Genomic DNA, 27,302 nt, shown 5'->3' with positions numbered 1-27,302 from the left:
TTCCACACACACTGACTCTCACTGGGATAGGGGTTCCACACACACTGACTCTCACTGGGATAGGGGTTCCACACACACTGACTCTCACTGGGGTAGGGGTTCCACACACACTGACTCTCACTGGGATAGGGGCTCCACACACACACTGACTCTCACTGGGATAGGAGTTCCACTCACACACACTGACTCTCACTGGAGTAGGGGTTCCACTCACACACACTGACTCTCACTGGGATAGGGGTTCCACACACACTGACTCTCACTGTGGTATGCGTTCAGACAGGTAGTGATGTTTGGTCCTTACCTCCAGGGTTCCTGCGAAGGATGAGTTTGCGAATTTCATCGTACACGAAGATCAGGAAACTATAGGGAAAGGCACAAAACCACCAGTTTGGCCTAAGGTGAAAGGGAGATTGTTAGTTCAGGGAGAGAGAGTGAAACCTGAATTTATATAGTGCCTTCCATATCCATATAATGTCTTTAAAACCACAGTAACTGATCTGTCACTTACTTGAGAGGGTACATCCTGAGGGCTACATCCATCCCAGGACAGTATGAGAGTAATGCAGCCAGAGCTGTCTCCTCAAACAGACCAAAAATCAGGATCTTGTTCCTAGAAGAAAACAGTCAGTTAATTGCAGGCTTACAGGGGAAGATGTTTTAGATCTTTTTCTGATTCTCTTCTTCCCCATCTCCCATCATCTCACTCTGTCTCAACTCACCTTTCCACCTCTCACCACTATCACTTTTTTTCCCTCCTCCTTCCATGCCTCTCTATCTCTCTCCACGCCTCTCAACGTATAGCTTTTTTCCCTCTCACCCATTACTTCCTTCCATCTCTCTCATCTCTGTCACATTCTTTTGATCTCTCTCCACCTCTCTCTCTGTCTGGAATTTTACCATCCCACCCACCACGGGAATCAGAGCAGGCACCGGATGGACCATGGAAAGGTCCATTGATTTGGGTGGGATTTTCCTGTTTCGGGACAAATGAGACCGAAAATTCCCACCCTCTGTCTCTCAGTCTCTTTCTCCACCTCTCTCCATCTCAGTCTCTTTCTCCATCTCTTTCCGTCTCTCAGTCTCTTTCTCCACCTCTGTCTCTCAGTCTCTTTCTCTTTGGGATCGGGGTTCCACACACACTGACTCTCACTGGGATAGGGGTTCCACACACACTGAATCTCACTGGGAAAGGGGTTCCACACACACTGACTCTCACTGGGATAGGGGTTCCACACACACTGACTCTCACTGGGAAAGGGGTTCCACACACACTGACTCTCACTGGGATAGGGGTTCCACACACACTGAATCTCACTGGGAAAGGGGTTCCACACACACTGACTCTCACTGGGATAGGGGTTCCACACACACTGACTCTCACTGGGAAAGGGGTTCCACACACACTGACTCTCACTGGGATAGGGGTTCCACACACACTGACTCTCACTGGGGTAGGGGTTCCACACACACTGAATCTCACTGGGAAAGGGGTTCCACACACACTGACTCTCACTGGGATAGGGGTTCCACACACACTGACTCTCACTGGGGTAGGGGTTCCACACACACTGACTCTCACTGGGGTAGGGGTTCCACACACACTGAATCTCACTGGGAAAGGGGTTCCACACACACTGAATCTCACTGGAACAGGGGTTCCACACACACTGACTCTCACTGGGGTAGGGTTCCACACACACTGAATCTCACTGGGGTAGGGTTCCACACACACTGAATCTCACTGGGGTAGGGATCCCACACACACTGACTCTCACTGGGGTAGGGGTTCCACACACACTGACTCTCACTGGGATAGGGATTCCACACACACTGAATCTCACTGGGGTAGGGATCCCACACACACTGACTCTCACTGGGGTAGGGTTCCACACACACTGACTCTCACTGGGGTAGGGATTCCACACACACTGACTCTCACTGGGATAGGGATTCCACTCACACACACTGACTCTCACTGGGGTAGGGTTCCACACACACTGAATCTCATTGGGGTAGGGGTTCCACTCACACTGACTCTCACTGGGATAGGGGTTCCACTCACACTGACTCTCACTGGGATAGGGCTTCCACACACACTGACTCTCACTGGGATAGGGGTTCCACACACACTGACTCTCACTGGGATAGGGGTTCCACTCACACTGACTCTCACTGGGATAGGGATTCCACACACACTGACTCTCACTGGGATAGGGGTTCCACACACACTGACTCTCACTGGGATAGGGGTTCCACACACACTGATTCTCACTGGGATAGGGGTTCCACACACACTGACTCTCACTGGGATAGGGATTCCACACACACTGACTCTCACTGGGATAGGGGTTCCACACACACTGACTCTCACTGGGATAGGGATTCCACACACACTGACTCTCACTGGGATAGGGGTTCCACACACACTGACTCTCACTGGGATAGGGGTTCCACACACACTGACTCTCACTGGGATAGGGGTTCCACACACACTGACTCTCACTGGGATAGGGGTTCCACTCACACACACACTGACTCTCACTGGGATAGGGGTTCCACTCACACACACTGACTCTCACTGGGATAGGGGCTCCACACACACACTGACTCTCACTGGGATAGGGGTTCCACACACACACACTGACTCTCACTGGGATAGGGGTTCCACACACACTGACTCTCACTGGGATAGGGGCTCCACACACACACTGACTCTCACTGGGATAGGGGTTCCACTCACACACACTGACTCTCACTGGGATAGGGGTTCCACTCACACACACTGACTCTCACTGGGATAGGGGTTCCACACACCTGAATCTCACTGGGATAGGGATTGAGAGACAGAGAGAGGTGGAGAAAGAGATTGAGAGACAGAGAGCGGTGGAGAAAGAGATTGAGAGATGGAGAGAGTCAGTGTGTGTGGAGCCCCTATCCCAGTGAGAGTCAGTGTGTGTGAGTGGAACCCCTATCCCAGTGAGAGTCAGTGTGTGTGAGTGGAACTCTCACTGGGATAGGGGTTCCACTCACACACACTGACTCTCACTGGGATAGGGGTTCCACTCACACACACTGACTCTCACTGGGATAGGGGTTCCACACACACACACTGACTCTCACTGGGATAGGGGTTCCACTCACACACACTGACTCTCACTGGGATAGGGGCTCCACACACACACTGACACTCACTGGGATAGGGGTTCCACTCACACACACTGACTCTCACTGGGATAGGGGTTCCACTCACACACACTGACTCTCACTGGGATAGGGGTTCCACTCACACACACTGACTCTCACTGGGATAGGGGCTCCACACACACACTGACACTCACTGGGATAGGGGTTCCACTCACACACACTGACTCTCACTGGGATAGGGGTTCCACTCACACACACTGACTCTCACTGGGATAGGGGTTCCACGTACACTGACTCTCTCCATCTCTCAATCTCTTTCTCCACCTCTCTCTGTCTCTCAATCCCTTTCTCCACCTCTCTCCATCATTTAATCTCTTTCTCCACCTCCCTCTGTCTCTCAATCTCTTTCTCCACCTCTCTCTGTCTCTCAATCCCTTTCTCCACCTCTCTCCATCATTTAATCTCTTTCTCCACCTCCCTCTGTCTCTCAATCTCTTTCTCCACCTCTCTCTGTCTCTCAATCCCTTTCTCCACCTCTCTCCATCATTTAATTTCTTTCTCCACCTCCCTCTGTCTCTCATTCTCTTTCTTCACCTCTCTCTGCCTCAGTCTCTTTCTCCACCTTTCTCTGTCTCTCATTCTGTTTCTCCACTTCTCTCTGTCTCTCATTCTCTTTCTCCACCTCTCTCTGTCTCTCAGTCTCTTTCTCCACCTCTCTCTGTCTCTCAGTCTCTTTCTCCACCTCTTTCTGCCTCTGTCTCTTTCTCCACCTCTCTCTGTCTCTTCTTCCATTGCTCCTGATGTCAGTGGTATAGTGTCTGCTTCCTTCACCATTTCCCATTTCTGTTCTCTCTCCATCTCTGTCTCAGTCTCTTTCTCCATCTCCGTCTCCCTTTCCCTTTCCATCTCCACTTTTCCTGAGCTTCACTCTAGTCTCTCTCTTCTTCACTCTCTCCCGATGGACTTCACTACCTCTGTCTCAGTTTCTCTTTCTGTCTCAGCCTTGCTCTCAGAAATGATTCCTCCTACCCCACGTGATTCATGATGCTGCCCTCTTGGTTACATTTCTGAAAGTGCTGTAGTCCCTCAGTACTGACCCTCTGACAGTGCCGCAGTCCCTCAGCACTGACCCTCTGACAGTGCGGCACTCCCTCAGTACTGACCCTCTGACAGTGCGGCGCTCCCTCAGCACTGACCCTCTGACAGTGCGGCACTCCCTCAGTACTGACCCTCTGACAGTGCGGCACTCCCTCAGTACTGACCCTCTGACAGTGCGGCACTCCCTCAGTACTGACCCTCTGACAGTGCGGCACTCCCTCAGTACTGACCCTCTGACAGTGCGGCACTCCCTCAGTACTGACCCTCTGACAGTGCGGCGCTCCCTCAGCACTGACCCTCTGACAGTGCGGCACTCCCTCAGTACTGACCCTCTGACAGTGCGGCACTCCCTCAGTACTGACCCCCTGACAGTGCGGCACTCCCTCAGTACTGACCCTCTGACAGTGCGGCACTCCCTCAGCACTGACCCTCTCACAGTGCGGCACTCCCTCAGTACTGACCCTCTGACAGTGCGGCACTCCCCCAGCACTGACCCTCTGACAGTGCAGCACTCCCTCGGTACTGACCCCCTGACAGTGCAGCACTCCCTCAGTACTGACACTCTGACAGTGCAGCACTCCCCCAGCACTGACCCTCTGACAGTGCAGCACTCCCCCAGCACTAACCCTCTGACAGTGCGGCACTCCCTCAATACTGACCCTCTGACAGTGCAGCACTCCCTCAGTACTGACCCCCTGACAGTGCAGCACTCCCTCAGTACTGACACTCTGACAGTGCAGCACTCCCTCAGCGCTGACCCTCTGACAGTGCAGCACTCCCCCAGCACTGACCCTCTGACAGTGCGGCACTCCCTCAGTACTGACCCTCTCACAGTGCAGCACTCCCTCAGTACTGACCCTCTGACAGTGCAGCACTCCCTCAGTACTGACCCCCTGACAGTGCAGCACTCCCTCAGTACTGACACTCTGACAGTGCAGCACTCCCCCAGCACTGACCCTCTGACAGTGCAGCACTCCTTCAGTACTGACACTCTGACAGTGCAGCTCTCCCTCAGTACTGACACTCTGACAGTGCAGCACTCCCTCAGTACTGACTCTCTGACAGTGCAGCACTCCCTCAGCACTGACCCTCTGACAGTGCAGCACTCCCTCAGTACTGACACTCTGACAGTGCAGCACTCCCTCAATACTGACTCTCTGGCAGCGCGGCACTCCCTCAGTACTGACCCTCTGACAGTGCAGCACTCCCTCAATACTGACTCTCTGACAGTGCAGCACTCCCTCAGTACTGACACTCTGACAGTGCAGCACTCCCTCAGTACTGACTCTCTGACAGTGCAGCACTCCCTCAGCACTGACCCTCTGACAGTGCAGCACTCCCTCAGTACTGACACTCTGACAGTGCAGCACTCCTTCAATACTGACTCTCTGGCAGCGCGGCACTCCCTCAGTACTGACCCTCTGACAGTGCAGCACTCCCTCAATACTGACTCTCTGACAGTGCAGCTCTCCCTCAGTACTGACACTCTGACAGTGCAGCACTCCCTCAGTACTGACTCTCTGACAGTGCAGCACTCCCTCAGCACTGACCCTCTGACAGTGCAGCACTCCCTCAGTACTGACACTCTGACAGTGCAGCACTCCCTCAATACTGACTCTCTGGCAGCGTGGCACTCCCTCAGTACTGACCCTCTGACAGTGCAGCACTCCCTCAATACTGACTCTCTGGCAGCGCGGCACTCCCTCAGTACTGACACTCTGACAGTGCAGCTCTCCCTCAGTGTTGCGGACTCACTTCATGCCTTGCTGGAATATGGAGTTCCTCCTTGTCTTACAGATCACCAGATCAGCCCATTGAACGACCACAATACTAACGAAGAACGCAGTATGACAGGTAAATTCCACAATCTTCCGCTGCTCGTATGTCTGTGAGGGTACAGCAGAAAATTGGATCACATAGGCAGTTCAGATTCACACAGTGCACAACACTCCCAGAATAGGTGCAGCTCAGGGTTAGATACAGTTTAAATCTCATTCTACAGTGTTCCCATCAAACACTCCCAGGACAGGTACAGCACGGAGTTAGATACAGAGTAAAGCTCCCACTGCATTGTCCCCATCAAACACTCCCAGGACAGGTACAGCACGGAGTTAGATACAGAGTAAAGCTCCCTCTACTCTGTCCCCGTCCAACACCCTGAGCATAGGTACAACACTGGCTTAGCTGCAGAGTAAAGTTCCCTCTCTGGAGTGAATGCAGAGTAAAGTTCCCTCTCTGGAGTGAATGCAGAGTAAAGTTCCCTCTCTGGAGTGAATGCAGAGTAAAGTTCCCTCTCTGGAGTGAATGCAGAGTAAAGTTCCCTCTCTGGAGTGAATGCAGTGTCAAGTTCCCTCTCTGGAGTGAATGCAGAGTAAAGTTCCCACTCTGGAGTGAATGCAGTGTCAAGTTCCCTCTCTGGAGTGAATGCAGAGTAAAGTTCCCACTCTGGAGTGAATGCAGAGTAAAGTTCCCTCTCTGGAGTGAATGCAGAGTAAAGTTCCCTCTCTGGAGTGAATGCAGAGTAAAGTTCACTCTCCGGAGTGAATGCAGAGTAAAGTTCTCTCTCTGGAGTGAATGCAGAGTAAAGTTCCCTCTCTGGAGTGAATGCAGAGTAAAGTTCCCTCTCTGGAGTGAATGCAGAGTAAAGTTCCCTCTCTGGAGTGAATGCAGAGTAAAGTTCCCACTCTGGAGTGAATGCAGTGTCAAGTTCCCTCTCTGGAGTGAATGCAGTGTCAAGTTCCCTCTCTGGAGTGAATACAGAGTAAAGTTCACTCTCCGGAGTGAATGCAGAGTAAAGTTCTCTCTCTGGAGTGAATGCAGAGTAAAGTTCCCACTCTGGAGTGAATACAGAGTAAAGTTCACTCTCCGGAGTGAATGCAGAGTAAAGTTCTCTCTCTGGAGTGAATACAGAGTAAAGTTCACTCTCCGGAGTGAATGCAGAGTAAAGTTCTCTCTCTGGAGTGAATGCAGAGTAAAGTTCCCACTCTGGAGTGAATACAGAGTAAAGTTCCCTCTCCGGAGTGAATGCAGAGTAAAGTTCCCTCTCTGGAGTGAATGCAGAGTAAAGTTCCCTCTCCGGAGTGAATGCAGAGTAAAGTTCCCTCTCTGGAGTGAATGCAGAGTAAAGTTCACTCTCCGGAGTGAATGCAGAGTAAAGTTCTCTCTCTGGAGTGAATACAGAGTAAAGTTCCCTCTCTGGAGTGAATGCAGAGTAAAGTTCACTCTCCGGAGTGAATGCAGAGTAAAGTTCTCTCTCTGGAGTGAATACAGAGTAAAGTTCCCTCTCTGGAGTGAATGCAGAGTAAAGTTCTCTCTCTGGAGTGAATGCAGAGTAAAGTTCTCTCTCTGGAGTGAATGCAGAGTAAAGTTCTCTCTCTGGAGTGAATACAGAGTAAAGTTCTCTCTCTGGAGTGAATGCAGAGTAAAGTTCTCTCTCTGGAGTGAATACAGAGTAAAGTTCTCTCTCTGGAGTGAATACAGAGTAAAGTTCTCTCTCTGGAGTGAATACAGAGTAAAGTTCTCTCTCTGGAGTGAATGCAGAGTAAAGTTCCCTCTCTGGAGTGAATACAGAGTAAAGTTCTCTCTCTGGAGTGAATACAGAGTAAAGTTCTCTCTCTGGAGTGAATACAGAGTAAAGTTCCCTTGTTGCAGTGAACCTTTTCTGCTGCTGTAACTGCACGTTCTCAGAAACATTTCTAAATCATTGCTTCGCTGCCTGTTTCTATTTTGTTTGGCAGTTTTACATCACTGTCTCCCAAAGTAGCGCTTGGTGTCAGGGTAACATGCATAAATGGGTATTTTACTGACTGGCAGAATGTGATGAGTGCAGTCTGAAGGGTCTCTGCTGGGACCTCAACTTTTTACAATTTATATCAATGATTTAGATGAGGAGAGCAAAGGAATGGTGGCTAAATTTGCAGATGGCACAAAGATAGGCAAGAGAGTTGTGAAGACATAATTAATTTGCAGGTGGATTTAGATGGGGTGAGTAGATGGACAAAATCTGGCAGATGGAGTGGAAGTGTGAAGTTGTTCACTTTGGCAGGAAGAATAAAAGAAGCAGAGCATTACTTAAACAGAGAACAACTGCAGAACCCTGAGGTGCAGAGGGATTGGAGTGTTCTAATACATGAGCCACCAAAGGTAGTGTGCAGGTGCAGCAAGTAAATAAGAAGGCTAATGGAACATTATTCTTTATTACCAGAGGAATTGAACGCAAAAATAAGAATGTTATGTTTCAGTTATGTAGGTCCAAAGATGTGTGGGTTAGGTGGATTGGCCATGCAATATTGCCCCTTAGTGTCAGGGGGAGTAGCTAGGGTAGGCGCATGGAGTTGCGGGGATAGCACCTGGGTGGGATTGCGGTCACTGCAGACATGATGGGCTGAATGGCCTCCTTCTGCATTGTAGGATCCTATGACAGTGGTGAGATCACATTGCAAATATATGTGCAGTTTTTGTCTCCTTATTTAAGGAAGAATGTAATTGCATGGGAGACATTTCAGAGACGGTTAATAGATTGATACTTGCAGTAAGTGGGTTGTCTTAGGAGGAAAGGTTGGACAGACTGAGCTTGTTTTCGCTGGTGTTTAGAAGAGTGAGGGGATGACTTGATTGAAGTCTATAAGATCCTGAATGGTCTTGACAAGGTGGATATGGAAAGGATGTTTCCTCTTGTGGGAGAATCCAAGACTAGGGGCACTGTTTTGAAGGTAGGGGTTTTCGGGTAGAGATGAGGAGAATTGTTCTCTCTCAGAGGGTTGTGAGACTTTGGAATTCCCTGCCTCAAGTGATGGAGGTGAGGTAATTGAATTATTTTTTAAATGGGGAGGTAGATAGATTCTTGTTGATGAGGGAATTAAAGATTATAGGCCGAGATCAATGGGGAATATAGAATCCAAAACACAAAGGTCCTGATTTTACTGGCTCGCAGAATGGCATTCCTCGTTGGCCTTGCGCATGATCTTACAAGCCTTGGGTGGACATGCCGGTAAAATTCCAGCTGAAGAGACCAGCTGCGGTTTTATAAAATAGTGGAGCAGGCTAGGGGAGCCAAATGGCCTTGTCCTTCTCTTAATTTTTATGTTTGTACGGTCCAAAAGACACTTGATACAGTGCCAAACAGACTTGTGAGCAAAGTGACAGCTCCTGAAATCAAAGGAACAGGAGCAGATGGGTAGGGAATTGGCTCAGTGGTGGGAAATGGACAGGACTGGTTAATGGAGGAAGGTTTGTCATGGAATTCCCCATGGGTCAGTGTTGGGACCCTCACCTTTTCTGATGTACGTTAATGAGCTAGAGTTTGATATACAGGGGACAATTTCAATGCTTTCAGTTGATACAAAACTCAGAGGCATTGTGAAACAGAGAGGAGGACAGCATGGAGCCTTGAAAGGACACAGGTAAGGTGGTGGAATGGGCAGAGAGGTGGCAGATGGAGTTCAGTGCAGATAAAAGCAAAGAGATTTATTTTGCAGGAGGGAATGTGAGAAGAGAGGAAATAAGGGGGTGAGGGAGAATGGGGAGGGGGCGAGGGAGGATGGGGAGAGGGCGGGGGCAAGTATGGGAGAGAGGGCGAGTACGGGAGAGAGGGCGAGTACGGGAGAGAGGGCGAGTACGGGAGAGAGGGCGAGTACGGGAGAGAGGGCGAGTACGGGAGAGAGGGCGAGTACGGGAGAGAGGGCGAGTACAGGAGAGAGGGTGAGTACAGGAGAGAGGGCGAGTACAGGAGAGAGGGCGAGTACAGGAGAGAGGGTGAGTACGGGAGAGAGGGTGAGTACAGGAGAGAGGGCGAGTACAGGAGAGAGGGTGAGTACAGGAGAGAGGGCGAGTACGGGAGAGAGGGTGAGTACGGGAGAGAGGGCGAGTACAGGACAGGGGGTGAGGATCGGGACAGGGGGTGAGGATCGGGACAAGGTGGTCAGGATTTGTCTGTAACTCACCCACTGTTGGCCGTAACTATCTTCCAGATCATTGACGTTTCTGTCATCCCAGTGCAGTCGGATTCCCACCAGCTGTCTCGGGAGGAAGCCATTCTCAGCCAGGATAACAAAATAGGAAAAGAACCCTCCCAATGCTTGGATCATTCCTGTAAAACAGATAGGGATACGAAGGGATGATTAATCTCCAACTGGGATACAGGATGATTATCAATCTGCTTCCATACCTCTCCACAGCTCCAACTAGGATACTGAGGAATTAACAATCTGTTCCGACCCTCTCTCCGCCTTCGATAGGGAGGCAGAAGGATTATCAATCTGTGTTCATCCCTCCCTCCACCAAGCTGACACTCCATCTTCCCCTCCATGCCTCCCTCTATCCGTTCTTCCAATGGTGATGCCTTACTTTTACCCCAGTCGCTCTTTTGCCCTGTCTCTCACTCCCTCGTCACTCTGGCCCCTGTCTCTTACTTCCCCGTCACTCTGACCCCTGTCTCTCACTCCCTCATCACTCTGACCCCTGTCTCTCACTCCCTCATCACTCTGACCCCTGTCTCTCACTCCCTCGTCACTCTGACCCCTGTCTCTCACTCCCTCGTCACTCTGACCCCTGTCTCTCACTCCCTCATCACTCTGGCCCCTGTCTCTTACTTCCCCGTCACTCTGACCCCTGTCTCTCACTCCCTCATCACTCTGACCCCTGTCTCTCACTCCCTCATCACTCTGACCCCTGTCTCTCACTCCCTCGTCACTCTGACCCCTGTCTCTCACTCCCTCGTCACTCTGACCCCGTCTTTCACTCCCTCGTCATTCTGACCCCTGTCTCTCACTCCCTCGTCACTCTGACCCCTGTCTCTCACTCCCTCGTCACTCTGACACCTGTCTCTCACTCCCTCGTCACTCTGACCCCTGTCTCTCACTCCCTCGTCACTCTGACCCCTGTCTCTCACTCCCTCGTCACTCTGACCCCGTCTCTCACTCCCTCGTCATTCTGACCCCTGTATCTCACTCCCTCGTCACTCTGACTCCCGTCTCTCACTCCCTGGACAGTACTTACCTATCTGACCGTACGCGATGCTGATTAACCTCTCGTTTACCAGTTTGTCCATTCGTGGGTTTCGGGGCTGTCGCTTCATGATGTCACTCTCTGCGGCTTCATAAGCCAATGAGATGGCAGGAACCTGCAAAGCAAGTCACATGTCCCAGGGGTGGCATCAGTGATTGGTCCTGCCAGCCAACACCCAAAAGTATCTGTCCAATTAAAGCAGGTCACGAGCAGAGAGAGTAGTGAACTGGGACAGGAATCTCCTCCAGTGAGGAGTGATCCATGCTCAGAGCAACCCCTCATCTGGAGCTACCAGGAACCCTCACCACCAGGATTGTGGTTTCCTGCACTCCCTCGGCACTGACCCTCTGACAGTGTGGCACTCCCTCAGCACTGACCCTCTGACAGTGCGGCACTCCCTCAGCACTGACCCTCTGACAGTGCGGCACTCCCTCAGCACTGACCCTCTGACAGTGCGGCACTCCCTCAGCACTGACCCTCTGACAGTGCGGCACTCCCTCAGCACTGACCCTCTGACAGTGCGGCACTCCCTCGGCACTGACCCTCTGACAGTGCGGCACTCCCTCGGCACTGACCCTCTGACAGTGCGGCACTCCCTCAGTACTGACCCTCTGACAGTGCGGCACTCCGTCAGCACTGACCCTCTGACAGTGCGGCACTCCCTCAGTACTGACCCTCTGACAGTGCGGCACTCCCTCGGCACTGACCCTCTGACAGTGCGGCACTCCCTCGGCACTGACCCTCTGACAGTGCGGCACTCCCTCGGCACTGACCCTCTGACAGTGCGGCACTCCCTCGGCATTGACCCTCTGACAGTGCGGCACTCCCTCAGCACTGACCCTCTGACAGTGCGGCACTCCCTCAGTACTGACCCTCTGACAGTGCGGCACTCCCTCAGCACTGACCCTCTGACAGTGCGGCACTCCGTCAGTACTGACCTTCTGACAGTGCGGCACTCCCTCAGCACTGACCCTCCGACAGTGCGGCACTCCCTCAGTACTGACCCTCCGACAGTGCGGCACTCCCTCAGCACTGACCCTCTGACAGTGTGGCACTCCCTCAGCACTGACCCTCTGACAGTGCGGCACTCCCTCGGCACTGACCCTCTGACAGTGCGGCACTCCCTCAGCACTGACCTTCTGACAGTGCGGCACTCCCTCAGCACTGACCCTCTGACAGTGCGGCGCTCCCTCAGTACTGACCCTCTGACAGTGCGGCACTCCCTCAGCACTGACCCTCTGACAGTGCGGCACTCCCTCAGCACTGACCCTCTGACAGTGCTGCACTCCCTCAGTACTGACCCTCTGACAGTGCGGCATTCCCTCAGCACTGACCCTCTGACAGTGCGGCGCTCCCTCAGCACTGACCCTCTGACAGTGCGGCACTCCCTCAGCACTGACCCTCCGACAGTGCGGCACTCCCTCAGCACTGACCCTCCGACAGTGCGGCACTCCCTCAGTACTGACCCTCTGACAGTGCAGCTTTTGCCCTCTGATACACAATCACATTGAACCTACCCACATTCACCCCAGACCAACACACACACACACACACACACACACACACACACACACACACACACACACACACACACACACTCCACCCTTCCTCACTGAAAATCCCACTGCCAGGGATCACGTTCCCCTGCACTCACCATGTCAGTGCCCAAGTCGATACACAGAATGGTGATGGTTCCCAGTGGCAGTGGGATATTAGCCATGATGAAAAGCAGGAAGGGGGTAATTTCGGGAATGTTGCTAGTCAATGTGTAGGCGATGGATTTCTTCAAGTTATCAAAGATTAATCGACCTGTGGATGGAGCACAATTATATCCTATCAGAGATGTAACACAGTTATAGCCAATCAGAGAGAGAGAGAGAGATCACACTGAACCAGAGAGCGAGGGACACCGAGCGAGCGAGGGGGGGAGACATAGAGAGTGAGGGACAGAGAGTGACGGAGGGGGGGAGACACAGAGAGCGAGGGACAGAGAACGAGGGAGGGGGGGAGAGACAGAGAGGTAGCAATAGAGAGGAAGAGACACAGAAAGGGAGAGCGAGAAATAGAGAGGCAGGCAGTGAGCAAGGGGTAAATAGAGAAACAAAGAATGAGAGGCAGGGAATGAGAGAGAGAAATAGACAGAGACACATTTAGAGTGATCACACTGAACCTGAGAGAGAGAGAGACAGAGACAGAGACAGAGACAGAGAGAAAGAGAGAGACAGAGAGAGACAGAGTGAGAGAGACTACACTCTCCCTCAGAGGTAGAGTGCTTAAACTGACCCTTCACTCTGCATTCTGATCTCATACCTTCCTCCACTCCTGTGACAATGGAAGCAAAGTTATCATCGAGTAGAATCATGTCTGCAGCCTGTTTGGACACATCAGATCCAGCAATTCCCATTGCCACCCCAATATCAGCCTTCTTCAACGCCGGAGAATCATTGACACCATCTCCAGTCACAGCTACAATGGCACCCTAGGCAGACAGGCAGAGAGAACAGAATGTAAGGGACTGGCCCTAATCACAAAGACCCTAGGGCTAAGGCCATTGAACTTTGACCTGTCTCAGGCCATTCCTTTAGCCATGTGGTTATTCATCCTCTGAACTTAGACCCTGTCCCTGACCTCTCCAAAGACCAGGTTTCTCACCCTCCGGACTCTAACCCTGGCCTCTCCATAGGCCGGGTTACTCACCCTCCGGACTCTGACCCTGGCCTCTCCATAGGCCGGGTTACTCCCTCTCTGGACTCTGACCCTGGCCTCTCCATAGGCCGGGTTACTCACCCTCTGGACTCTGACCCTGGCCTCTCCATAGGCCGGGTTTCCCACCCTCTGGACTCTGACCCTGGCCTCTCCATAGGCCGGGTTACTCACCCTCCGGACTCTAACCCTGGCCTCTCCATAGGCCGGGTTTCTCACCCTCTGGACTTTGACCCTGGCCTCTCCATAGGCCGGGTTACTCACCCTCTGGACTCTGACCCTGGCCTCTCCATAGGCCGGGTTACTCACCCTCCGAACTCTGACCCTGGCCTCTCCATAGGCCGGGTTTCTCACCCTCTGGACTCTGACCCTGGCCTCTCCATAGGCCGGGTTACTCACCCTCCGAACTCTGACGCTGGCCTCTCCATAGGCCGGGTTTCTCACCCTCCGAACTCTGACCCTGGCCTCTCCATAGGCCGGGTTTCTCACCCTCTGGACTCTGACCGTGGCCTCTCCATATGCCGGGTTACTCACCCTCCGAACTCTGACCCTGACCTCTCCATAGGCCGGGTTACTCACCCTCTGGACTCTGACCCTGACCTCTCCATAGGCCGGGTTTCTCACCCTCCGGACTCTGACCCTGGCCTCTCCATAGGCCGGGTTTCTCACCCTCCGGACTCTGACCCTGACCTCTCCATAGGCCGGGTTACTCACCCTCCGGACTCTGACCTTGACCTCTCCATAGGCCGGGTTACTCACCCTCCGAACTCTGACCCTGACCTCTCCATAGGCTGGGTTACTCACTCTCTGGACTCTGACCCTGACCTCTCCATAGGCCGGGTTACTCACTCTCTGGACTCTGACCCTGACCTCTCCATATGCCGGGTTACTCACCCTCTGGACTCTGACCCTGACCTCTCCATAAGCCGGGTTACTCACTCTCTGGACTCTGACCTTGACCTCTCCATAGGCCGGGTTACTCACCCTCTGGACTCTGACCCTGACCTCTCCATAGGCCGGGTTACTCACTCTCTGGACTCTGACCTTGACCTCTCCATAGGCCGGGTTACTCACCCTCCGAAGTCTGACCTGTCTCAGGCCTGTTATTCGTTCACTGAACTTTGACCTGTCTGACCTCTCCATAAGCCACTCTCTCAACTCTGACCCTATCTTTGGCCACCCCATTGGTCAGTTATTCACTTTCTGAACTCTGATCTGTCTCAGGCCATTCCCTTGGCCAGTTAATCAATTTCTGAACTCTGACCTGTCTCTGGTCTCTCCATGGCCGAGTTACTCACCCTCTAAACTCTGATCTCCCCATAGGCCAGTAGTTCACACCTTCAACTCTGACCCCGTTTCTGGCCTCCACACTGGCCGGTTACTCGCAATCTGAACTCTGACCTGTCTCTGGTTTTTCCTTTAGCAGTAGATTTGTTCTCTGAATTCTGACTGCATCTCCATATTGCCCCTGGGTTGGCTGCTTAGTTGAACTCTGAACTCTGACCTGTCTCTGACAGCCCTCCACGATGATGAGTTTCTGTTGAGGGGAGGTCCGAGCAAAGACAATCTCCGTGTGATTGCGCAGAATGTCGTCAATCTGCTCGCCACTCAGATCCTTCAGGTCAGTGCCGTGGATCACACAGGCTTTGGCATCTCTGGAACAACAAGACCAGGACAGGATGATTGAAGACAGCCAATAGAAACCAAATAGCTGAACAGAGAAAACAGACACACCATCGAAGATTGACATCTTCGACTCAACACAATAGATACACAAGATTGGCAGTAGTAAAGGGAACAACAATTTACACTGCATGGGAAGAACGCATTGATTGGTTAGCAAATGGACTCTGGTCAAAGTGTTGCTGTGGAGAATGAAATGTGGTATATGAATAACAATGAAATGTGGTATATAAATAACAATGAAATGTGGTATATGAATAACAGTGAAGCGTGGTATATGAATAACAACGAAACATGGTATATGAATAACTACGAAATGAAGTATATGAATAACGACGAAATGTGGCATATGAATAACGACGAAATGTGGCATGTGAATAACAATGAAATGTGGTATATGAATAATGACGAAATGTGGTATATGAATAACAACAAATTGTGGTATATGAATAACAATGAAATGTGGTATATGAATAACAACGAAATGTGGTATATGAATAACAACGAAATATGGTATATGAATAACAACAAAATGTGGTATTTGAATAACAACAAAATGTGATATATGGATAACAATGAAATGTATATAAATAACAATGAAATGTGGTATATGAATAACAACGAAATGTGGTATATGAATAACAACAAAATGTGATATTTGAATAACAACAAAATGTGATATATGGATAACAATGAAATGTATATAAATAACAATGAAATGTGGTATATGAATAACAATGAAATGTGGTATATGAATAACAATGAAATGTGGTATATGGATAACAATGCCGTTGCGATGCCAAGTTGCACCTGCCAAATATTGGCAGATTCACTTATAAATTTCTGCACACACTGCTCATTTTTCAACAAATCAAAAGCTTGTGGTAGATACTCCCTACTTCATTCTCCACGGCAATGCCTTGCCCAGAGTTGGGGAAGCAAGTGGTATTATCGTGGCTTAGTGGTATTATCGCTAGACTATTAATTAGGGGACTCAACTAATGTTCTGGAGATCCGAGTTCGAATCTTGCCAAGGCAGATGGGGAAATTGAGTACAATTAAAAAAAAATCTGGAATTAAGAATCTACTGACGATCATGAAAACCACTGTAGATTGCCAGAAAAACCCATCTGGTTTGCTGATGTCCTTTACGGAAAGAAATCTGCCATCCTTACCCGGTCTGGCCTACATATACATCCAGAGCAAAAGCAATGTGACTGACTCTCAACTGCCCTCTCTTGCCAGGAAGTATAAAGTGTTGTTTACATTTGAGGGCATGCTTGCAAACTAAGCTGATGATGAGTCCAAGTCAAAATACAGCATATCACTTTTTTATCGCGGTGTTCAATTTCCAAAGTACTAAAGGACTATTTGAAGAGCAGAATATTAAAAGGGGCAAAGGGAGTTTGGCTTTGAAGGGACGGATTGGTATAAGTCTTTGATGTGGCAAGATAAGGAGAGAGAGGTTACCCAAGTCATAGGTATTGTTGACTTTATTAACAGTGGGAGTAAAAAGGCGACTAGTCACATTAAACTCTTTGCAAAACAATACCCTAATTCTGGCCACATCACTTCAGGAAGGAGGGCCAGGCCTCACAGAGAGGATTTTGTAAAATAGTACCTGGATTAAGGAGCTTGATTTATACGGAGAGACTCAAGACACAAAGCTGGCTTTCCTTAGAGCAGAGAAGCTTCACAGACAGATTTGTCAGAGACATTCAAAACCAGGGAGTGCTGCACTGTCAGAGGGTCAGTACTGAGGGAGTGCCACACTGTGAGAGGGTCAGCACTGAGGGAGTGCTGCACTGTCAGAGGGTCAGTACTGAGGGAGTGCTGCACTGTCAGAGGGTCAGTACTGAGGGAGTGCTGCACTGTCAGAGGGTCAGTACTGAGGGTGTGCCACACTGTGAGAGGGTCAGTACTGAGGGAGTGCTGCACTGTCAGAGGGTCAGCACTGAGGGAGTGCCGCACTGTCAGAGGGTCAGTGCTGAGGGAGTGCTGCACTGTCAGAGGATCAGTGCTGAGGGAGTGCTGCACTGTCAGAGGGTCAGTGCTGAGGGAGTGTCGCACTGTTAGAGGGTCAGTACTGAGGGAGTGCTGCACTGTCAGAGAGTCAGTGCTGAGGGAGTGCTGCACTGTCAGAGGGTCAGTGCTGAGGGAGTGTCGCACTGTCAGAGGGTCAGTACTGAGGGAGTGCTGCACTGTCAGAGGATCAGTACTGAGGGAGTGCTGCACTGTCAGAGGGTCAGTGCTGAGGGAGTGCCGCACTGTCAGAGGGTCAGTGCTGAGGGAGTGCCGCACTGTCAGGGGGTCAGTACTGAGGGAGTGCTGCACTGTCAGAGGGTCAGTACTGAGGGAGTGCTGCACTGTCAGAGGGTCAGTGCTGAGGGAGTGTCGCACTGTCAGAGGGTCAGTACTGAGGGAGTGCTGCACTGTCAGAGGATCAGTGCTGAGGGAGTGCTGCACTGTCAGAGGGTCAGTACTGAGGGAGTGCCGCACTGTCAGAGGGTCAGTGCTGAGGGAGTGCCGCACTGTCAGAGGATCAGTACTGAGGGAGTGCTGCACCGTCAGAGGGTCAGTACTGAGGGAGTGCTGCACTGTCAGAGGGTCAGTGCTGAGGGAGTGCTGCACTGTCAGAGGGTCAGTGCTGAGGGAGTGTCGCACTGTCAGAGGGTCAGTACTGGGGGAGTGCCGCACTGTCAGAGGGTCAGTACTGGGGGAGTGCCACACTGTCAGAGGGTCAGTACTGAGGGAGTGCCGCACTGTCAGAGGGTCAGTACTGAGGGAGTGCTGCACTGTCAGAGGATCAGTGCTGAGGGAGTGCTGCAATTTTGAAAGTGCTATTTCTCAGTGAGATGTTAAGTCTAATCCTTGTTTGTCATTTTGCTTGGATATGTAGGACTCTCAATAGAAGATGAGGGAAGATTACTCCACTGAAGACCACCTCCCTACCTCCTCCTCTAACGAAAAAAAATCACTGGGAAGACGACAAGGAGGGGAAAGGTGAGTTGGGATTCTCTTATCCTTTTACGTGTATAAGAGCAGTATGGCAGCTAGGGCAGTGGTATGCTCCTCCTGCCAAATGTGGGAAATTAGGGAGCAATCTAGTCTCCCTGACAACTTTGTCTGCAGGAAGTGTGTCCACCTCCAGCTCCTCACAGAATGTATTGTTCAGTTGGAGCAGCAGATGGACACACTACAGGGCATACAGGAGGTAGAGAGTGTGATAGACACTAGTTACAGGGAGGTTGTCACATCATAGGTTCAGTCAGGTAGCTGGGTGACCACCAGGAGCGGCAGGCAGGTAGTGCAGGAATCTCCTGTGGTTATTCTCCGTTCAAACAGGTATATCATTTTGGATACTGTTGAAGGGAGATACTAGCAGCAACCAGGTCTATGGCCCCACACTGATTCTGCTGTAGAGCAGGATCAGGCAAAGAGCAAGCGAGCAGTCGTAATAGGGGACTTGCTAGTTAGAGACACAGACTGGTGTTTCTGTGGCCACAGTCAAGACTCTAGGATGGTGTGTTGCCTCCCTGGTGCCAGAGTCAAGGACGTCTCTGAACAGTTTCAGGACATTCTTAAAGGGGGAGGGTGAGCAGCCAGAAGTCGTTGTAAATATTGGTAGCAACAGCGTACGTAGGAAAAGGGATGAGGTCCTTAAGTGTGAATATAGAGAGTAAGGCAGAAGGCTGTACTGCAGGACCTCGAAGGTAGTAATTTCTGGACTACTACCAGTGCCACGTGCTAGTGAAGGTAGGAATAAGAAGATTAGGCAGATGAATGCCAGGCTTGAGAGCTAGTTCAGGGCACGAGGATTTAGAATTCTGGATCATTGGGATCTGTTCTGGGGAAAGGCTGACCTGTTCAGGGGGGACGGGTGGACTGGAGAAGGTTGAATAGCCTGGCAGGGAGATTGCTAGAGCTACTCGGGAGGATTTAAACTAGTTTGGCAGGGGGTGGACCCAAAGCAGGAGGGAGACAAAAGAGAAGCTTGAGGACAGCACAGACGTTAAAGAGAGCACATTAAGTAGTAAAGGCAGTGTCAGTAATCCTAGTACTAAACAGATCAGACAAGAACAGAACAGCTAGCAAGAGAAGTCCAGATTAAACTGCATTTATTTCAACGTACGAGGCCTGACGGGCAAGACAGATGAACTCAGGGCATGGATGGGTATATGGACTGGGATTATAGCTATTATTGAAACATGGCTAAGGGAGGAACAGGAATGGCAGCTCAATGTTCCAAGGTACAGGTGCTATTGGGAAGACAGAACAGGAAGTAAGAGAGGAGGGGGCGTTGCACTTTTGATTAAGGCAAAAATTCACAGCAGTACTGAGAGGGGATATATCCAAGGATTCATCCACTGAGTCTATATGGGTTGAACTGAGAAATAAAAAAAGGGAAATCACTTTGCTGGTGTACTATAGGTCCCCAAATAGTTGACAGGAAATTGAGCAAATATGTAAGAAGATTACAAATAACTCCAAGATAAACAGGGTAGTAATACTAGGGATTTTAACTTTCCCAACATTGGTTGGGGCAGCCATAGTATTAGAGGGTTGGATGGAGAGAAATTTGTTGGGTGTATTCAGGAGGAATTTCTCATTCAGTATGTAGATGGCCCAACTAGAGAGGGGGCAAAACTTGACCTCCTCTTGGGAGTAAGGAAGGGCAGGTGACAGAAATGTTAGTGAGGGATCACTTTGGGACCAATGACCATAAATCTATTAGTTTTCAGATAACTATGGAGAATACTAGGTCTGGCCCAAAAGTTAAAATTCTAAATTGGGGCAAGGCACATTTTGATGGTATCAGGCAGGAACATTCAACAGTTAATTGGGGGACTCTGTGGGAAGGAAAAGGGATGTCTGGTAAGTGGAAGGCGTTCAAAGCTGTGCTAACCAGTGTTCAGGGTAAGCATATTCCATTTAGAGTGAAGGGCAAGGCTGGTAGAAATAGGGAACCCTGGATGACTTGGGATATTGAGGCCTTAGTCAAGAAGAAGGAGGAGGAGGCACATGACATGCCTCAAATGGATCCTTTGAACAGTAAGAAGGTTTAGGAGTAAAGAAAGAAATCAAGAGAGCAAAAAGGGGGCACAAGATTGCCTTTTGCTTCAAAAAAGAGGAGAACCCAAAGAGCTTCTACAAATACATAAAGGGCAAAAGAGTAACAAGGGAGAAAGTAGGGCCTTTTAATGATCAACAAGGTCATCTATGCGCAGATCCACAAGACATGGATGAGATCTTAAATGAATATTTCTCATCAGTATTTACTGGATATTAGGGAACTTGGGGAAATAAATAGTGATGTCTTGAGGAGTGTACAAATAACAGAGAAGGAGGTACTGTAAGTCTTAAAGCACATCTAGGTAGATAAATCCCCGGGACCTGCTGAAGTGTATGCCAGGACATTGTGGGAGGCTAGGGAGGGAATTGCAGTTCCCCTAGCAAAGATATTTGAATCATCGATAGTCACAGGTGAGGTTCCTGAAGATTGGAGGGTGGCAAATGTTGTAGAAGACAACATTTGTTTAAGAAGGGCTGCAGTGAAAAGCCTGGGAACTACAGGCTGGTGAGCCCCATTTCTGTAGTGGATAAGTTGTCAGAAGGTATTTTGACAGACAGGATCTACAGGCATTTAGAGATGTAAGGATTGATTAGGGGCAGTCAGCGTGGCTTTGTGGAAAATCATGTCTCATAAATTTGACTGAGTTTTTTGAAGGGGTGACCAAGAAGGTGGATGAGGGCACTGCAGTTGATGTTGTCTCCTTGGACTTTAACAAGGCCGTTGACAAGATACCACATGGTAGGTTGTTGCATAAGGTTAAATCTTAAGAATCGAGGATGAGGTAGCCATATAGATACAAAATAGGCTTGATGACAGAAGACAGAAGGTGGTTGTAGAGGGACGTTTTTCAAACTGGAGGCCTGTGACCAGTGGTGTGCCTCAGGGATTGGTGCTGGCTCAACTGTTACTTGTCATTTATATTAATGATTTGGATGAGAATTTAGTAGGCATGGTTAGTAAGTTTGAAGATGACACCAAGGCTAGTGGCATAGTGGACATTGAAGAAGGTTATCTAGGATTGCAATGGAATCTTGATCAATTGGACCAGTGGGCTGACAAATGACAGCTGGAGTTTAATTTTGATAAATGCGAGGTGATGCATTTTGATAGATCGAACTAGGACAGGACTTACTCAGTTAATGGTAGGGCGTTGGGGAGAGATCAAGAGGTACAGGTTCACAGCGCCTTGAAAGTGGAGTCACAGGTGGACAGAGTGGTGAAGAAGGCATTCGGCATGCTTGGTTTCATTGGTCAGAACATTGAATACAGGAATTGAAATGTCTTGTTGAAGTTGTACAAGACATTGGTAAGACCACACTTGGATTATGGTGTACAGTTCTGGTCACGCTATTGTAGAAAGGATATTATTACACTGGAAAGAATGCAGTAAAAATTAACTAGGATGCCACTGGGACTTGATGGTTTGAGTTATAAGGAGATGCTGAATAGACTGGGACATTTTTCTCTGGAGGATAGGAGGCTTACGGGTGATCTTATTGAGGTCTATAAAATGATGAGGGGCATAGATCAACTGGATAGTCAATATCTTTTCCCAAAGGTACGGGAATCTAAAACTAGAGGACGTGGGTTTAAGGTGAGAGGGGAGAGATATAAAAAGGTTTAGAGGGGCAATTTTTTCACACAGAGGGTGGTGAGTGTTTGCAACAAGCAGTCAGGGGTAGTCGTAGAGGTGGGTACAATTTTGTCTTTAAAAAGCGTTTAGACAGTTACATGGGTAAGATGGGTATAAAGGGCCAAAGCAGGCAAAAAACGGGCAGCATGGAGAAGTTGGCCAAAGGGTCTGTTTCCATGCTGTAAATCTCTATGACTCTATTATCCTCGTGTTCTGAGCATTATAAGTGATTCCTAAGCCAAAGTTGGGAAACGAGATGGAAACGAAAATGCAGCCTTTTCGATTGGCCGTCTCCCAGGACTCACCGTGGGTTCACCTGACTGACAGGGATATTCAGTCGAGCAGCGATATCCTCCACTGTCTCGTTCCCTTCCGATATGATTCCCACTCCCTTTGCGATGGCCTTCGCTGTGATTGGATGGTCACCAGTCACCATGATAACCTGCAGGTAACCGAGAGTTAGGCCACAGGCTTCGTAAGAGAAACTCCTAACCAGGGTCCAAATCAGCTTCCAATCCCCCAACCCATCACCTGAAGGTGCTGCCTCACACTCCCCGCCTCACGCTCCCCGCCGCGTGCTCCCCGGATGGGATTTTTCAGCTGCGCTCGCCCCAAGACCAGAAAATCCTGCCCAAAGTCAATGGACCTTTGCACGGTCTGTCCCCCAGTCCACTACAATCCCCGTGATGGACGGGAGAGGAAAATTCCACCCTCTGTCTCTCGCTCCCTTTGCCTCTCTCGCACTCCGTCTCACCCTATCTCTCTGCCCTCTCTTCACTGAGACCAATTCAAACTCTTATTTCCCCATTAATTCCCCACTGGCTGTCGCCAGCTCTAGAACTAGTTGTCGGGTACCTTGATGCCCGCACTGCGGCACTTGCCAACAGCGTCTGGCACAGCCGCCCTGGGAGGGTCGATCATGGACATCAGGCCAATGAAACACAGGTTTTCTGTCGGGAAGTTCACATCATCGGTGTCAAAGGCGAATCCTTTTGGGAACTGCTCCTCTGGGAGGTAGAAATGACAGAAACCTGCAGAGAGGAGGTACACAGACAGCATACGGTCAGCACATCACTAGAAATAGGAGCCTGCAACCCCACTCAGTAAGATCGTGGCAATCTGATCATGGCTGATCTGGTTCTGGTCTCCAATCGAGTTTCTTGCCTGTGCCCCAATAACACTCAACACCCAAAATCCCTCCAATTAAGCTTTCAATTTTTGTGACAGCTCCGCACGCTCTTTGGGGGAAGCGAATGCCACAGAATCACTGCACACAAAGAAGAAATTCCTCCTCATCTCCATCTTCAGTGGGAGACCCCTCATTTTAAACACTGTCCTGGCTTCCCCACCACCAACAGAGATACACTCTCTCACCCAGTCGAGCACCGAACAGAATTTTAGACATTTCGGTAAGATGATTCGCTCGTTCTACGAAACAACAGCGTGCATGGGCCCAACCTGCTCAACCTGTCCCCTTCAAACAAACCCTCTTCATCCCAGGGATCAGCGCGGTGAACCTCCACTGGACTGGCTCACACAAATGTAAAGTAAAGACTTATTGAGGGAGCGCTGCACTGTCAGAGGGTCAGTACTGAGGGAGTGCTGCACTGTCAGAGGATCAGTGCTGAGGGAGTGCTGCACTGTCAGAGGGTCAGTACTGAGGGAGTGCTGCACTGTCAGAGAGTCAGTACTGTGGGAGTGCCGCACTGTCAGAGGATCAGTACTGAGGGAGTGCTGCTCTGTCAGAGTAACAGTACGGAGGGAGTGCTGCACTGACAGAGGGTCAATACTGAGGGAGCGCTGCACTGTCAGAGGGTCAGTACTGAGGGAGTGCTGCTCTGTCAGAGGGTCAGTGCTGAGGGAGTGCCGCACTGTCAGAGGATCAATACTGAGGGAGTGCTGCTCTGTCAGAGTAACAGTACGGAGGGAGTGCCGCACTGTCAGGGGGTCAGTGCTGAGGGAGTGCCGCACTGTCAGGGGGTCAGTACTGAGGGAGTGCCGCACTGTCAGAGGGTCAGTGCTGAGGGAGTGCCGCACTGTCAGGGGGTCAGTACTGAGGGAGTGCCGCACTGTCAGGGGGTCAGTACTGAGGGAGTGCCGCACTGTCAGAGGGTCAGTGCTGAGGGAGTGCTGCATTGTCAGAGGGTCAGTGCTGAGGGAGTGCCGCACTGTCAGAGGATCAGTACTGAGGGAGTGCCGCACTGTCAGGGGGTCAGTACTGAGGGAGTGCTGCACTGTCAGAGGGTCAGTGCTCAGGGAGTGCCGCACTGTCAGGGGGTCAGTACTGAGGGAGTGCTGCACTGTCAGAGGGTCAGTACTGAGGGAGTGCCGCACTGTCAGGGGGTCAGTACTGAAGGAGTGCTGCACTGTCAGAGGATCAATGCTGGGGGAGTGCTGCACTGTCAGGGGGTCAGTGCTGAGGGAGTGCCGCACTGTCAGAGGATCAGTACTGAGGGAGTGCTGCTCTGTCAGAGGGTCAGTACTGAGGGAGTGCTGCTCTGTCAGAGTAACAGTACAGAGGGAATGCTGCACTGTCAGAGGGTCAGTGCTGAGGGAGAGCTGCACTGTCAGAGGGTCAGTGCTGAGGGAGTGCTGCATTGTCAGAGGGTCAGTACTGAGGGAGTGCTGCACTGTCAGAGGATCAACACTGAGGGAGTGCTGCACTGTCAGAGGGTCAGTACTGAGGGAGTGCTGCACTGTCAGAGAGTCAGTACTGAGGGAGTGCTGCACTGTCAGAGGGTCAGTACTGAGGGAGTGCTGCACTGTCAGAGGGTCAGTACTGAGGGAGTGCCGCACTGTCAGGGGGTCAGTACTGAGGGAGTGCCGCACTGTCAGAGGGTCAGTACTGAGGGAGTGCTGCACTGTCAGAGGGTCAGTACTGAGGGAGTGCCGCACTGTCAGAGGGTCAGTACTGAGGGAGTGCCGCACTGTCAGAGGGTCAGTACTGAGGGAGTGCCGCACTGTCAGAGGGTCAGTACTGAGGGAGTGCTGCACTGTCAGAGGGTCAGTACTGAGGGAGTGCTGCACTGTCAGAGGGTCAGTACTGAGGGAGAGCCGCACTGTCAGGGGGTCAGTACTGAGGGAGTGCTGCACTGTCAGAGGGTCAGTACTGAGGGAGTGCTGCACTGTCAGAGGGTCAGTACTGAGGGAGTGCCACACTGTCAGGGGGTCAGTACTGAGGGAGTGCTGCACTGTCAGAGGGTCAGTACTGAGGGAGTGCTGCACTGTCAGGGGGTCAGTACTGAGGGAGTGCTGCACTGTCAGAGGGTCAGTACTGAGGGAGTGCTGCACTGTCAGAGGGTCAGTACTGAGGGAGTGCCGCACTGTCAGAGGGTCAGTACTGAGGGAGAGCCGCACTGTCAGGGGGTCAGTACTGAGGGAGTGCTGCACTGTCAGAGGGTCAGTACTGAGGGAGTGCCGCACTGTCAGAGGGTCAGTACTGAGGGAGTGCCGCACTGTCAGAGGGTCAGTACTGAGGGAGAGCCGCACTGTCAGGGGGTCAGTACTGAGGGAGTGCTGCACTGTCAGAGGGTCAGTACTGAGGGAGTGCCGCACTGTCAGAGGGTCAGTACTGAGGGAGAGCCGCACTGTCAGGGGGTCAGTACTGAGGGAGTGCTGCACTGTCAGAGGGTCAGTACTGAGGGAGTGCCGCACTGTCAGAGGTTGAGTACTGACGGTCGGTACACCCTCTTCTCCATTCTCTGCTTCTCCTTGCACTTACCCAGCACACGTTCTCCCAGTCCTCCCAGCTCCATGTATGCGTTCTGAAAGGCCTCCTTCATCTCCTCATCCAGTGGTTGCTCTTTACCCTGTAGCATGATTGTCGAGCATCGGTCCAGGATTCTCTCGGGCGCTCCCTTCATGACCAGCAGGTAGCGTTTCTCATTCGGGTCCTCTGTCTCATGAATGGAGAGCTGCAGGCACAAAGGAAACCCCCATTTAATACAAACCGAACTGCCTCAAAATCTTTCCAAAACATCAGGCTGGCCATCCACTGAGCAGCTGAGACTATCTGTTACATATAAAACGGCCTCACTGACCAACCTGCCACACCAGCCCTCCACACCTTCCTCCTCCCAGTCAGAGTATTGCCTCTCACTGCAATGTGAAATAAGAACAGGAAGATGCCATTCAGCCCATCCAGCCTGCTCCCCCATTTAATAAAATCATGGCTGATCGTAGAGTCACTTTCTCACTAATCCTTAATCCTCCGACGGATTAAAGTCCTATCGATCCCAAACCTCAAAAGCTTTCAAGGATTCGACCTCCACAGCTTCCTGGGGTAAAGAATTTCAAAGATTCACCAGAGAGAAGAAATTTTTCCTCAAAAATGAGCAACCCTTATTCTGTGACTGTGTTCTCTGGTCCATCACGTCCCCATGAGTGGAAAATCCCTCCAACACTTACCCTGTTTAACCCCTTCAGAACCTTCTACATTTCAATTATATCATCTCTCATTCTCCCAAACTCCAAGGAGTACAGACTCAATCTAGGATAGAATCATAGAATCCTTCCAGTGCAGAAGAAGGCCATTTTGCCCATCGAGCCCACACCGAAACTAGCCCATCCAGATCCTATCTCCGTAACCCTACGTATTTTCCCTGTAAATCTTCTTGACACTAAGGGGCAATTTAGCATGGCCAATCAAACTAATTCACACAGTGTTGGATACTAAGGGGCAATTTAGCATGACCAATTAACCTAACCTGTACATCTTTGGACTGTGGGAGCAAACCATAGCACCTGGAGGAAACCCATGGAGACAAGGGAAGAATGTGCAGATTCCACACAGACAGTCACCTAAGGCTGGAATTGAACCCGGGTCCCTGGTGCTGTGAGGCAGCAGTGCTAACCACTGTGCCACTTGTTTAATGTTTTCTCATAGGGCAGTCCCTCCATACCCGGGATCATCCTAGTAAACCTTTGACTGCAAAACTACATTCTACATCCTCTCCTTTC

General features: G+C 50.7%; 1 protein-coding gene across 3 annotated transcripts in view; it reads right to left on the bottom strand.

The window, feature by feature from the left end:
• The window catches only part of LOC145354049 (sodium/potassium-transporting ATPase subunit alpha-3), a 123,934-nt gene that overhangs the window by 4,730 nt on the left and 91,902 nt on the right, over positions 1 to 27,302 (bottom strand). For all 3 annotated transcript variants that reach the window (XM_080205166.1, XM_080205168.1, XM_080205167.1), the window contains exons 12-22: positions 26,065 to 26,257; positions 23,199 to 23,374; positions 22,649 to 22,785; positions 15,458 to 15,608; positions 13,561 to 13,729; positions 12,905 to 13,059; positions 11,242 to 11,365; positions 10,188 to 10,333; positions 6,001 to 6,131; positions 512 to 613; positions 305 to 396 (exon numbers count right to left, since the gene is read on the bottom strand). In XM_080205166.1, coding sequence (XP_080061292.1) covers positions 305 to 396; positions 512 to 613; positions 6,001 to 6,131; positions 10,188 to 10,333; positions 11,242 to 11,365; positions 12,905 to 13,059; positions 13,561 to 13,729; positions 15,458 to 15,608; positions 22,649 to 22,785; positions 23,199 to 23,374; positions 26,065 to 26,257 — 1,576 coding nt within the window. The remainder of the gene's footprint in view (positions 1 to 304; positions 397 to 511; positions 614 to 6,000; positions 6,132 to 10,187; positions 10,334 to 11,241; positions 11,366 to 12,904; positions 13,060 to 13,560; positions 13,730 to 15,457; positions 15,609 to 22,648; positions 22,786 to 23,198; positions 23,375 to 26,064; positions 26,258 to 27,302) is intronic.

This window comes from Carcharhinus amblyrhynchos, chromosome 16 (genome assembly GCF_965287045.1).
Source record: "Carcharhinus amblyrhynchos chromosome 16, sCarAmb.v2.hapA, whole genome shotgun sequence".
Classification (NCBI taxonomy): domain Eukaryota; kingdom Metazoa; phylum Chordata; class Chondrichthyes; order Carcharhiniformes; family Carcharhinidae; genus Carcharhinus; species Carcharhinus amblyrhynchos.
The sequence above is the reverse complement of the archived record's forward strand: the minus strand, read 5'-3'. Positions and strand labels throughout refer to the sequence as shown.